The sequence below is a fragment of the Manis javanica genome, chromosome 16, assembly GCF_040802235.1.
Source record: "Manis javanica isolate MJ-LG chromosome 16, MJ_LKY, whole genome shotgun sequence".
In the NCBI taxonomy this organism is placed as follows: domain Eukaryota; kingdom Metazoa; phylum Chordata; class Mammalia; order Pholidota; family Manidae; genus Manis; species Manis javanica.
The window spans coordinates 70,109,656-70,124,469 of NC_133171.1; the positions used below are offsets into that span (position 1 = coordinate 70,109,656).

The 14,814-nt window shown below is 35.6% G+C and overlaps 1 protein-coding gene across 5 annotated transcripts in view; it reads left to right on the forward strand.

Annotated features, from left to right (window-relative positions):
- The window catches only part of LOC140846909 (bromodomain adjacent to zinc finger domain protein 2B-like), a 191,587-nt gene that overhangs the window by 135,024 nt on the left and 41,749 nt on the right, over positions 1 to 14,814 (forward strand). For all 5 annotated transcript variants that reach the window (XM_073225164.1, XM_073225166.1, XM_073225165.1 and 2 more), the window contains 5 exons: positions 2,682 to 2,774; positions 2,890 to 2,951; positions 5,288 to 5,353; positions 6,997 to 7,062; positions 13,747 to 13,812. In XM_073225164.1, coding sequence (XP_073081265.1) covers positions 2,682 to 2,774; positions 2,890 to 2,951; positions 5,288 to 5,353; positions 6,997 to 7,062; positions 13,747 to 13,812 — 353 coding nt within the window. The remainder of the gene's footprint in view (positions 1 to 2,681; positions 2,775 to 2,889; positions 2,952 to 5,287; positions 5,354 to 6,996; positions 7,063 to 13,746; positions 13,813 to 14,814) is intronic.

A 14,814-nucleotide genomic window follows, 5' to 3' on the forward strand; every position in this document is an offset into this window, starting at 1 on the left:
TTCATGCTTTGACAGGTATGGCTATCCACAGTATAAAATTTTAGAGATAGAATCTCTACTCCAAGGGTATGTGCATTTTCAATTTTGGTAGAAAGCAGGCAAATATTGTCTCCAAAGAGGTTGTTCAATTCATACTTCCACCAGTGGCATATAAGTTAACTGCCTGGCCTGTAACTTAATGTCCTGTAAGTTTTTCTCTCCTCTAGTATGTTAATTTAGTACTATTTGTATTATTTCATTGGGTTACTATTAAGACTTTAATCTCTCCTAAATAGTTACTAGAGGTTTAAAAAATGTTAATATATGAAGATATATACATACATGATGAATTTTTAAAATTAGTATTGTCAATAAACCACTGACTTTTCTGAAGAATGTACAATAGTGGGAAGTGTGCATTTTTTACATAAAGTAGGAAAGCTTGAAATTAACTGATAACCAAAGCAAGTTATTTTCATGCCTGTTTTGCATGTCTATCACAAGTACCATTCATACTTAGTATTCAAAATGGCAACTTCATATTTGCAAAATTAACTAAATTTTATTTTAACAAAATAGAAGGTAATTACTCAACTTTCGCCCAGTGTTTTCTCCCCTTTTAGATTTCAAATCGGTTTGTATTCTATGACGTAGCTCTCCCTTGTATTATATTGCATTTTGTAAATTGTTACCTTTGACCTATGTACATGTTTTTTCTCAACATGTATATAAATATTAAATAGTTAATGTAAGTTAATGTTATTAATATTTACAAGTATATTTGGTATAATATGCATGTTCTTGGGAAGGAAAGAAAGTAGAAATGAGTCACCTTATCACCCCTTTTATTCTAAAAGACTTCTACATTAACACTTTGGGGTGTTGTCAGAGGAGATTCTAGAAGTTTCTGTCATTTTATTATCCTAGTTGGACTCATCTAGGCTTGTAAAACGACTTAATTTGAAGGAAGGTCTAGAACAATAAAATAAATGTGGATTTTGAATGTGAAATGAGAGCTCTGTATCTTCTCAGAGAATATAGATAAGAATCTGACAGTTTGAATATATAAAAGACTTTCAAACTATATAAACAAACTAGCTTGTTAATTGACCAATCCTGTTAATATCTCAAATGCTCTAATATATCTAATAATATGCCAGTCAGTTTTATTGATCATAGATAGAATCTGAAATGCCATTGCTGTACAATGTTTCATTGTTTTAAGATAGGCCACTGCAGAAGGAAAGGGCTGCCAATTGTTAGATACATGCTGGTTTAGACATATTTAAACACTTTATTTCAAAAATAAACTTCTTTTTGATATTTAAGAAAGTAATCTCCTAAACCATAAAAGATACTTGTCAAGTTAACATTTCAAAAGTTAGTCATACCAGATAATATTCAACAATCATAAACCAAATAAATGAGATGCTGGTAGTAGCTGATTCCCCAGAGCCTGGGTGAAGTTTCTGTGCCTCTTAACTTCTCGTACTTCCTCCATAGCGTGCCTGATGTTTTAACCTATTTTTCCCATCTTCTCTAACTGCTCTTAATAAAAAATTTTAAGCTATATGAATTTTTAATGACTTAACACAATTATGTCTTCCTTGCTAAAGTGAAAAGATAGCGAGTTGAACTTTTTGTGTGTTTCTGTCCCAAGGGTTTAAATATAAAAGTTAACTGTGCACCTGTGTAGAGTTTGAAATTGCTCATATATTCACACACAAATACACACCATATACATTACAGAGTTTCTCAGCTGTCACAGAACATATGGTTAAGTCCTTTTTAAAATCTCAAGGCATTTAAATTTTCTTAAAGATTTTTAGGACTAGTAGCATATATAGACCTGGAGTCAGAAAGACGTGGGTTTATATCTTGGCTCTGCAATTTAACCTCTGTGAGCCTTAGTTATTTCATTGGTAACCTGGGTGTAATGTTGCATATCCTATAAGGTTGTTATGAAGATTAAACAAGATCATGTAAATTTAATATGACAGTTCAATAAATGGTGGAAATTATTAGTAGAGTTCAAGTGATTCGGGATTTAGTCAGGTATATTCATTACTAGTGAGAATATAATATATAGGTTTTTAAAAACTCTTCATCTGTTACAAAATTTAAAGCAATATCTAATGTTAAGTATTTTAGAGTGATTTTGTAAGTGATATTATGATAGACCACTTTTATAGTTAGAAGTATTCTGACCAAGTCCCTCTGTTTCATAAATGAAATTATCACTGGATTCAGAAACTTTACCATTTTTATAGCTGAGTGAAATACTATGTTTGGGGGAGGGGCTTTGTATTGTATTTTGAGTTCTTTTGCTTTATTGTTATTTTTAAGACTGAAGCTAAATCATTCTTTTTACATATTAGCAGCTACTTTCCTCCTAACCAGGGATTATGTGAAATGTGAAAAAAAATGTACTTAAATTAGCTTCTGTGATGAGGATTAAGAGAAGCATCCTTTTTGTGTGCTTCTGTGTATGGGGCTGTCTGTGATGAAAAAGTTGGGCAATTTCTAAAGGAAGTAAGCATGGTACTTTCTGCCAAACCATTTTTCTACCTGGTGTCTAACTTTAAACAATTTTCTTAAAAAGTATGTCCTTTATCATGATGCCATTCACATAGTTAATTGTTTTTAGGTTAACAGTTAGGTAAAGTTGTTAAAAGTATTCCTTGAAATTTTGTGTTTTTCAGAAAAAGCCCGACAAGCTGCACAAATAAAGCTTTTGAGAAAACTCCAAAAGCAGGAACAGGCTCGCATTGCCAAAGAAGCTAAAAAACAACAAGGTGAGTGAGTTAAACGAAAACATAAACTTGAAGAGTGAGTACTGGGGAGTTCACAGGAGGCTTCTCTTCTTTGTTCCTTTTCTGACGATACCTGTGTTTTGGCTTTTCATCACAGCAATAATGGCTGCTGAGGAGAAGCGACAGCAAAAAGAGCAGATAAAGATTATGAAACAACAGGTATGTTCATGCACTGAACTGGTTTTATAACAGGTGGTACTTTGGGAGTCGATTTACTTATGTGTATATGTACATTATTCTTATTTGATTTATGAAATAACTTTCATACTTGTTTGGTATACTCTCACTGTAATTTAATGTAAACTTGAATTCTTTGTTAATTGTAACTGCTAAAGACACTGTAAGGTTGACTTTAAAATATATAGTGTGATGAATATATTAATTAAAATACTGTAAATATTTACTGCCTACTACAGTATATGTGAAAATAAGTTCATTTGAAGCTGAAATAGTGTTGTTTCTGTTACAGTTTTTAATAGTTTATTGTATTTCCTAATGGCTTGAGACCAGTTGTATCCCATTAGCATTTTAAATTAGGCTTTGTGTGACCTAAGCCTACATAGTATGCTACTCATCAAAAAAAAAATTCATTTTCCAATGTTCCAGGAGCAGTAATACAAGTGAACTGATACTAGACGTTGATCAAGATGCTTGTCTGAGACTAGTCTTAGATTACCATCTGACTGACTCCTAATTGCCAGCAAAGTAAATTACAAAGTCGTGCAGAGTCTATTTTAAAGTTTGCAGTAGATCTAGAATAAAATAATTAAAATAACAGCATGTGTTTCTCATCCTCGAGATTATTTTTTCCACCTAGTAGGCCAAAAATACCACCCGACAGTCCTCCAGGCAGTTTTCCGGAAGTGTCCAGAGGCATTACTACGAAGCAGGAGCAGAGGCAGTGGGAACTGACCAGGGCTCTGCACTCACTGTTTGACTATAGGCAGAATATTTATTTTCTAGAAGCTTCAATTTTCTCTTAGGTGAAAAGAAGATAATTTCAACTCCTGTATTGTTATATTTTTAAATGATCAATTAGGTACTTTATATAAAATGCCCACTTCACTGGATGGATACTCAGTATTATAAGGTGAACACATATCGTAATAATTTATAAATAATGTTTATTTCTGATATTCCTAATGAAAGTACTGCCAATGTACATCTATATAAATCACTCAGATGAAAACAAAGCTCTACACTGGGTGAGTTAAGTCCAAGGTTCTATACCTATTTCTGTACTTAAGAGAATAATGAATGACTTTTGTTGACTTGATTAAAGATTAAATTCAGAGTATACTTAGGTCTCAAGTTCTACTCTAAATAAATATTTGAAATGTGGATCAAGTGCAACCTTCTCTACGACTTGGAAATAAAACAAAAGATACCCTTGTATTTTTAGTTCTGGTGAGCTATAATCAAAACCCAGGATCACAATCAGCAAAATCATAGAATGTGATCAGTCTTCTAAAATCACAACAGAAATTCCAGAAATTTCATAAACCTGCGCTGGATCCCTGCAGGGAATCAATAACATCAATGCAAAAAAGGAAATAAAAATGTATTAAAGTATAGCTTCAAATGGTACAACTAGCATCTGGAAATAGGGGTGGGTATAGTAATACACAGTCGTATAAAATGTGTTGGCTCTGAAAATCCTAGGACAGCTGCAATTTACAAGTAGGGCAATTTAGGTGTATTTTTATAAAACTATACTCATCAGTGCCTATTTGGGACTTTCAAAGGGATTTATGAATGTAAAATTGTTAACGATGTGCTTATAGAATATGTAATGATTTTTTAAAATGAAAATGTAACGTTATCAAAACATAGATTGCTGAATTCAAACAATAACTACTACATTACATTTAGATAATGTGAGCACCACTTATAAGTTATTAGAAATTATTTCTGTATTTGGCTTACTGTAGTTATTGAAAGTAATCTCATTCATCATGTTACGGCAATTGTTCACACTTCGTACAATCGTGATGTACTGTGCACTTCTTTAAGCGTTTTTAATTTGATTGTGACAGTGAAAAAAAGAGCAAGTGCCTCCCCTATTTGATGCAAGAGTAGGTCTGTTTGTTCAAGTTCATGTAATGAGTGACAGTAACTCAGGACTAGCCTTAGGTGTTCTGATTTCCTGTTGGACTGTTGTATCCTACTTGTCCATCCAATATTTATTTCCAAATGAGTATTACTTGTACTTGCTAATATTTATAAAGACTTGAGTATAATCAGCTTGATTTATGTTGTTTCTATATACTTATTTAGCGTTTGTATTTTAAAATTGTTTTGAGACATTTTATAAAGTCATACCAATTTTAAGACAGGTGGCATATATATAATGTCAAAGTACTTAATTAAAATTTATATCCAGCATGGGCAACCTTTGGTAAATCTGTACTTATATCTTTAATTTGATTCCACTTAAATACCTTCCACCTAGATATTTAGTTTATTATCTTAAATTGTCATAATTTTTTCTACAGGAAAGAATTAGGAGAATACAACAAATGAGAATGGAAAAAGAACTTCGAGCCCAGCAAATTCTAGAGGTAGAATTCTTAAACTTGATACGATTAAAGTAATATAGTTATGTATTTTAAAGTCTGAAAAATGAAAATTTTACCAGTATGTTCTCTCCCTCATACACATTAACATGTCCATCACAAATTATCTGTAAACATAATGCGTAGAATAAGGACCTCCCTGAACCTTACTAGGCAAGTTTATCTAATCCTAATAGTAAAAATCCAGGAAATAAGTAAAGGAAACAAAAAGGGGAAACCTCTCAATAGCCAATATAGTCATAAAGATCATACGCTAAGACTCGTGGTCTTTACTTTTCAAATCGTCATTAAGTCTTATAGTCAGATACCTGCTTTTCATTTAGAAATGAAACATGGCAAAAGTAGAAGTAAATGTTCAATGTGGAAACAGTTGAACCAGGTTTGTTTTCTGAGTTCTGACAGAACTGGGCTAACAGAATAGGGTTCAAGGACATGCCTGCAACAGGAAGAGGAATAGCTAAAAGACAGCAAGGGAAAATAGGAAAACCAGAAACTCCAAAGCCTCGCAACATCTGTAATCTTGTAGTTAAATGGGAAGCAGTTTTCAACATCTTAATGGCCAAAAGGCTTTTCTGTTATCAAACTGTGTAGTATAGTAACTGATGTCAAGAATAACTGCTCAAGTCCTCAAGAAAAAGCCAAATTATGTTAAGTGTCCTGTGTCTAATCTGTACATGTATATGTCTCAAAATTATCCAAAGTACTTTTGTCCAAAATAAACTTTTTAATGTTGAGAATTATTATAACCCAAACCCTTAGCTGTTCAGGAAACTTGCCATAAAAATTAGCTTTTTCCCTGAGCAATGTGGTTAGCTGAAGTTTTCACAGTTACAGGTTTTTTCCTTCTAAAATCATATACACATATTCCCTTACCCATTTCAAATTAATTTTAAAGCCCTCCAAATTGAAAATATTAAAGTACATTGGCAATTACTACTAGATAATTATGAAGCTACTAGTTAATGATTTTACGATTATAAAGCTCAAATTTGATACCATGAGCTTGATATTCAGAATTTGGTTCATTAAAGGTTATGTTTCCATCATATTGGGGAGAAAAACCTTCAATTTAATCACAGTAGGTTAAATCGGGTTTAATGTTTCATTTAAGTTTCTTAAGTAATGGATTTATCTCAAATTTTAAATATTACGAAAGAAACTTCCAATAAAGTAGACATGTGCATTTTTAAATGTTACTTATTTGTCCTTTAACCTTTATTGTTAAAATCTATCTCGTTTTTCTAAACTTTCTACAGTGATCATGTTTTACTTTAAAAATATCAGAGACCAAGCAAAAAATGCCATAACATCTTTTTTTCTGTGATTAAGTTTTAAGGAAAAAGAACACTCAAATTATTTCAGACGTTTTACAGAGTTTGAAGAAGAAAACCTGACATACGCTTACAATTTAGGAATTTTTTTTGTATATCCTAATTGTAATCTATACATTAGAAATGAAATTAGTATGTTAAATATAACAAACTGAGGGGAAATCTGTAAGTGTCAATGTACATGTTACATATTATTTTATACCTTGCGAGGCATGGAGGTCCATTTTCAAGTCTGAGGTTATTTTCAGGTTGTGGTGGTGCTGTTACATGACTTTGAGACCTATTTTATATGCACAGGCTAAAAGGATAAAGAAGGAAGAAGCTGCAAAAGCCAAATTATTGGAGGTTGAGAATCGAAGACAGGTAAATTTATAGGACAGTCAAGAGTTTTTACTTTTCTAAATTTATTTTGTTATACTTAATCCACAATGACATGAAGAACACTATGTTTACTAGGCTCCCCCCTTCACCAAGTCCCCCCCACAAACCCCATTACAGTCAGTGTCCATCAGCGTAGTAAGATGTTGTGGAATCACTACTTGTCTTCTCTGCATTGCACAGCCCTCCCCGTGCCCCCACCCCACGTTATACATGCTACTCATAAGACCTCCTTTAATTTTCCCCCGTCCTTACACCTCCCTTCCCACCCGTCCTTCCCAGTCCCTTTCCTTTGGTAATTGTGAGTCTATTCTTGGATTCTGTGATTGTGCTGCTGTTTTGTTCCTTCACTTTTTCTTTGTTTTTATACTCCACATATGAGTGAAATCATTTGGTACTTGACTTTCCCACCTGGCTTATTTCACTGAGCATAATACCCTCTAGATCAATCCATGTTGTTGGAAATGGTAGGATTTGTTTTCTTCTTATGGCTGAATAATATTTTACTGTGTATATGTACCACCTCTTATTTATCCATTCATTTACTGATGAACACTTAGGTTGCTTCCATTTCTTGGCTATTGTAAATAGTGCGATAAATATAAGGGTTCACCTGTGTTTTTCAAACTGGGCTGCTGCATTCTTTGGGTGAATTCCTAGAAGTGGAATTTCCTGGGTCAAATGGTATGTCTATTTTGAGCTTTCTGAGGATCCTCCATACTGCTTTCCACAATGGTTGAACTAATTTCCATTCCCACCAGCAGTGCAGGAGGGTTCCCCTTTCTCCACAACCTCGCCAACATTTGTTGTTTGTCTTTTGGATGGTGGCGATCCTTACTGGTGTGTGGTGATATCTTATTGTGGTTTTAATTTGCATTTCTCTGATGACTAGCGACGTGGAGCATCTTTTCATGTGTCTGTTGGCCATCTGAATTTCTTCTTTGATGAACTGTCTGTTCAGCTCCTCTGGTCATTTTTTAATTGGATTATTTGCTTTTTGTTTGGTGAGGTGTATGAGCTCTTTATATATTTTGGATGTCAACCCTTATTGGATCTGTCATTTATGAATATATTCTCCCATACTGCAGGGTACCTTTTTGTTATATTGATGGTGTCCTTTGCTGTACAGAAGCTTTTCAGCTTGATATAGTCCCACTTGTTCATTTTTTATTTTGTTTCCCTTACCCGGGGAGATACGTTCATGAAGAGGTTGCTTGTGTTTATGTCCAAGAAAGTTTTGCCTATGTTTTCTTTTAAGAGTTTTATGGTTTCATGACTTACATTCAGATCTTTGATCCATTCTGAGTTTACTTTTTTGTATGGGGTAGGCAATAATCTGGTTTCTTTCTCTTGCATATATTTGTCCAGTTTTTGAATACTGTGGCTTTGTAGTAGAGCTTGAAGTTGGGGAGCGAGATCTCCCCCACTTTATTATTCTTCTCAGGATTGCTTTGGCTATTCAGGGTCTTTGATCTTTCTGTATGAATTTTTGAACTATTTGTTCCAGTTCGTTGAGGAAAGTTGTTGGTAATTTGATAGGGATTGTATCAAATCTGCATATTGGTGTGGATAGGATGGCCATTTTGACAATATTAATTCTTCGTAGCCAAGAGCATGGGATGAGTTTCCATTTGCGAGGGCTCTCTTTAATCTCCCTTAAGAGTGTCTTATACTTTTCAGTTTCTAAGTCTTTCACTTCCATGGTTAGGTTTATTCCTAGGTATTTTATTCTTTTTGATGCAGTTGTGAATGGAATTGTTTTCCTGATTTCTCTATTAGTTCATTGTTAGTGTATAGGAAAGGCACAGATTTCTGTGTGTTAATTTTGTATCCTGCAACTTTGCTGTATTCTCATGTAAGATCTAGTAGTTTTGGAGTGGAGTTTTTAGGGTTTTTTATGTACAATATCATGTCATCTGCAAATAGTGACAGTTTGACTTCTTCTTTACCGATTTGGATTCTTTGTATTTCTTTTTTTGTCTAATTACCGTGGCTAGGACCTCCAGTGTTATGTTGAATAACAGTGGGGAGAGTGGGCATCCCTGTCTTGTTCCCGATCTCAGAGGAGAAGCTTTCAGCTTCTGGCTATTCGGTATGATGTTGGCTGTGGGCTTATCATATATGGCCTTTTTTATGTTGAGGTACTTTCCCTGTATAGCCATTTTACTGAGATTTTTTATCATGAATGGATGTTGAATTTTGTCAAATGCTTTTTCGGTATCTATGGAGATGGTCATGTGGTTTTTGTCCTTTTTGTTTATGTGGTAGATGGTGTTGGTGGATTTTCAAATGTTGTACCATCCTTGCATCTCTGGGATGAATCCCACTTGGTCATGGTGTATGATCCTTTTGATGTATTGTTGAATTCGGTTTGCTAATATTTTGTTGAGTATTTTTGCATCTACGTTCAGGGATATTGGTCTGTAGTTTTCTTTTTGGTGGGGTCTTTGCCTGGTTTTGGTATTAGGATGCTGTTGGCTTCATAGAATGAGTTTGGGAGTATTCCCTCCTCTTCTTTTTTTGGAAAACTTTAAGGAGAATGGGTATTATGTCTTCCCTGTATGGCTGATAAAATTCGGAAGTAAATCCATCGGGCCCGGGGGTTTTGTTGCTGGGTAGTTTTCTGATTACCTCTTCAATTTCTTTGCTGGCATTTGGTTTGTTTAGATTTTGTTTCTTCCTTGGTTAGTCTTGGAAGGTTGTATTTTTCTAAGAAGTTGTCCATTTCTTCTAGGTTTTCCAGCTTGTTAGCATATAGGTTTTCATAGTATTCTCTAATAATTCTTTGTATTTCTATGGGGTGTGTCGTGATTTTTACTTTCTTGTTCTGATTCTGTTGATGTGTGTTGATTGTCTTTTTCTCTTACTAAGTCTGGCTAGAGGCTTATCTATTTTGTTTATTTTCTCAAAGAATCAGCTCTTGGTTTCATTGATTTTTTTTTTTTCTATTTTAAATTCTTCTCAATTTTATTTCTTCTCTGATCTTTATTATGTCCCTCCTTCTGCTGACTTTAGGCCTCATTTGTTCTTCCTTTTCCAATTTAAATAATTGTGACATTAGACACAATTCATTTGGGATTGTTCTTCCTTCTTTAAATAATGCCTGGATTGCTATATACTTTCCTCTTAAGACTACTTGCACTGCATCCCACAGATGTTGGGGCTTTGTGTTGTTTTTGTCATTTTTTCCATATATCGCTTGATCTCTATTTTAATTTGGTCGTTGATCCATTGATTATTTAGGAGCATGTTGTTAAGCTCCATGTGCCTGTGGTCCGTTTTACTTTCTTTGTACGATTTATTTCTAGTTTTATTCCTTTGTGGTCTCAAATGTTGGTTGGTATAATTTCAGTCTTTTGGAATTTACTGAGGCTCTTCTTGTAGCCTAGTCTGTGGTCTCTTCTGGAGAATGTTCCATGTGCACTTCAGAAGAACGTGTATCCTGTTGCTTTTGGATGTAGAGTTCTCTAGATGTCTATTAGGTCCATCTGTTCTAGTGTGTTGTTCAGTGTCTCTGTGTCCATATTTTCTGTGCCGCAGATCTATCCTTTGGAGTGGGTGGTGTGTTGAAGTCTCCCAAAATGAATGCATTGCATTGCATTTCCTCCTTGTAGTTCCGTTGGTATTTGTTTAACATATGTTGGTGCACCTACATTGGGTGCATAGATATTTAAAATGATTATATCCTCTTGATGCACTGATTCCTATATCATTATGTAATGTCCTTCTTTATCTCTTTTGAATTTCTTTGTTTTTAAGTCTGTTTTGTCTGCTACTAGTACTGCCACACCTGCTTTTTTCTCCCTGTTGTTTGCATGGAATATCTTTTTCCATCCGTTGACTTTTTGTCTCTGCATGTCTTTGGGTTTGAGGTGGGTCTCTTGTAGGCAGTAAATAGATGGGTCTTGGTTTTTTATCCATTCTTTTACTCTGTGTCCTTTGATTGGTGCATTCAGTCCATTTACATTTATGGTGATTATTGAAAGATATGTACTTATTGCCATTGCAGGGTTTCAATTTGTGGTTACCAAAGGTTCAAGGTTAGCTTCTTGAGTATCTTACTGGCTAACTTAACTTGTTTATCGAGCAATTATAGACATTGTGTGGTGATTCTTTATTTCTCTCCTTTCTTATTCCTCCTCCATTCTACTTATGTTCGGTGTTTTATTCCGTGCTCTTTTGTGTTTCCTTTAATAGTTTTGTGTGTAGTTGATTGTATTTTTTGCTTTTAGTTAGTATTTGGTTGGTCTGGTTTCTTTGCTGTGATTTAATTTTCTCTGGTGACATCTGTTTAGCCTTGGTAGTGCTCCTATCTAGGGCTGTCCCTCTACAATACCCTGTAGGGGTGGTTTGCGGGAGGTAAATTCCCTCAACTTTTGCTTGTCTGGGAATTGTTTCCTCCCTCCTTCATATTTAAATGATAATCGTGCTGGATACAGTATTCTTGGTTCAAGGCCCTTCTGTTTCATTGCAGTAAATATATCATGCCATTCTCCTCTGGCCTGTAAGGTTTCTGCTGAGAAGTCTGATGATAGCCTGATGGGTTTTCCTGTCAGTGACCTTTTTCCTCTCTCTAGCTGCCTTTAAAACTATGTCCTTGTCCTTCATCTTTGCCATTTTCATTATTATGTATGTTGGTGGTGTCCTGTTTGGGTCCGTTACGTTGGGAGTTCTGAGTGCTTCCGTGGTCTGAGCAACTAGTTCCTCCTCCAATTTTGGGAAGTTTTCAGCAATTATTTCTTCAAGGACACTTTCCATCCCTTTTTCTCTCTCTTCTTCTTCTGGTACCCCTATAATGTGAATATTGTTTCATTTGGATTGGCCACAGAGTTCTCTTAATATTCTTTCATTCCTGGACATCCTTTTGTTTCTCTCTGCATCAGCTTCTCTGTGTTTCTGTCTCTGATTTCTATTCCATTAACGGCCTCTTGCACCTCATCCAGTTTGCTCTTAAGTCCTTCCAGAGATCGTTTTATTTCTGTAATCTCTCTCTGGACTTCATCCCTTAGCTCTTGCATATTTCTCTGAAGATCTGTCAGCATGGTGATGACCTTTATTTTGAATTCTTTTTCAGGGAGATTGGTTAGGTGTATCTCCCCAGGTTCCTTCTCAGGGGAGGATGTCCGGGTTAGTCTGCTCTGTGTCAAAGTCTTCTGTCTTTTCATGGCAATAGAAGTAGTTGCGGGGAGCCGGCGTGAATGTTGGCTGGGAGACTGTCCCTTCTTGCTGGTTTGTGGCCTTCCTCTCCTGGGAGAACGGCGACCCCTAGTGGCTTGTGCTGGGAAACTACACGGAGATGGTGTTTCTTATTCTTGCCCGGCGGTTCTGGAGGAAGCTCTGCCCTGCTACTGTGGGCATGGCCGGCCTCATGCTACTGTTCTGCTATGGCGGTGCCATGTCGGAGGGGAAACGGGAGGGAGGCTGTTTATCACTGTGAGGGGCCTGTGACCTGTACTGCCAAGCAGGGAGTTGTGGTGCCCTGAGTTCCCCCAGGATTCCCAGTTACTGGGCTGCTTGCTCCTGTGTACTTCCGTCCAGCTGTGAGGCTCCTGTCCCTTTAAGACTTTCAAAAAGCACTCACTTTTCTTTGTCCTAGGGGCGCCGGCTGCGGAGACAGCTCGCAGGTTTTACTGTCCCGTTTCCCTAGCATCCAGCACCCCACACGCTGTGTGTCTGTGCTCCTGGTGCGGATGGCTCGGGCTGGGTATTTAGCAGTCCTGTGCTCCCTCGCCCTCCTCGCTCCGTCTCCTCTCCTCCCGCCGGGTGCTGGGGTGAGGCGTGCTCGTGTTCCCCTGGGCTGGGGCTTGTATCTTACCCCCTTCGCAAGGCGCTGGGTTCTCGCAGGTGTGGCTGTAGTCTGGCTGTTACTCAGATTAAAACAAAGCTCTACACTGGGTGAGTTAAGCCCAACATTGTAAACGCATTTCTGTGCTTAAGAGACTAATGAATGACTTCTGTTGACTTTTTAAATATTAGATTCAGAGTATACTTAGGTCTCAAGTTCTGATCTAAATAAATATTTTAAATGTGGATCAAGTGCAACCTTCTCTAAGAATTGGAAATACAACAAAAGATACACTTGTTTTTTTATTTTTGTCGAGCTATAATCAAAACCTAGGATCACAATCAGTAAAATCATAGAATGTGATCAGTCTTCTAAAATCACAACCCAAATTCCAGAAACCTCATTATCCTGCAGTGGATCCCTGTAGGGTATCAATAACATCAATGCAAAAAAGGAAATAAAAATGTATTAAAGTATAGCTTCAAAAAGTACAACTAGCATCTGGAAATAGGGGTGGGTATGGTAATATACAGTCCTGATGGACTGTTTTATACTACTTGTCTGTCCAGTATGTATTTCCGAATGAGTATTACATTTACTTGCAAATATTTATAGACTTGAGTATAATCAGCTTGGTTTATGTTTTTTCTATATACTGATTTAGCGTTTGTATTTTAAAATTGTTTTGAGACATTTTATAAAGTCATACCAATTTAAGACAGGTGGCATATATGTAATGTCAAAGTAAATAATTAAAATTTATATCCAGCATGGGCAACCTTTAGTAAATCTGTACTTATATCTTTAATTATTTGATTCCACTTAAATACCTTCCACCTAGATATTTAGTTTATTATCTTAAATTGTCATACTTTTTCCTACAGGAAAGAATTAGGAGAATACAAGAAATGAGAATGGAAAAAGAACTTCGAGCCCAGCAAATTCTAGAGGTAGAATTCTTAAATTTGATAAGATTAAAGTAATATAGTCATATATTTTGAAGTCTGAAAAATGAAAATTTTATCAGTACGTTCTCTCACTCGTACACATTAATATGTCCATCACAAATTATCTGTAAACATTATGTGTAGAATAAGGACCTCCCTGAACCTTACTAGGCAAGTTTATCTAATCCTAATAGTAAAAATCCAGGAAATAAGTAAAGGAAACAAAAAGGGGAAACCTCTCAATAGCCAATATAGTCATAAAGATCATACACTAAAACTCGTGCTCTTTAGCTTTCAAAACGTCATTAAGTCTTAGAGTCAGATACCTGCTTTTCATTTAGAAATGAAACATGGCAAAAGTAGAAGTAAATGTTCAATGTGGAAACAGTTTAACCAGGTTTGTTTTCTGAGTTCTGACAGAACTGGGCTGACAGAACTGGGCTGAAAGAATAGGACTCAAGGACATGCTGGCAAAAGCAAAAGGAATAGCTAAAAGACAGCAAGGGAAAACAGGATAAAGAGAAACTCCAAAGCCTAGCAACATCTGTAATCTGGTAGTTAAATAGGAAGCAATTTTCAGCACCTTAATGGCCGAAAGGCATTTCTGTTATCAAACTGTGTAGCATAGTAACTGATGTCAAGAATAACTGCCCAAGTCCTCAAGAAAAAGTGAGGTTATGTGAAGTGTACTGTGTCTAAGCTGTACATGTATATGTCTCAAAATTATCCAAAGTACTTTTGTCCAAAATAAACCTTTTAATTTTGAAAACTATTATAACCCAAACCCTTAGCTGTTCAGGAAACTGTTGCCATAAAAATTAGCTTATTTCCTGAGGAATGCAGTTAGCTGAGGTTTTCACAGTTAAGGTTTTTTCCTTCTAGAAATATATACACATATTCCCTTACCCATTTCAAATTAATTTTAAAACCCTCCAAATTGAAAATGTTAAAGTACATTTGCAATTGCTACTAGTCAATGAGTTTAAGATTACAAAGCTCAAATTT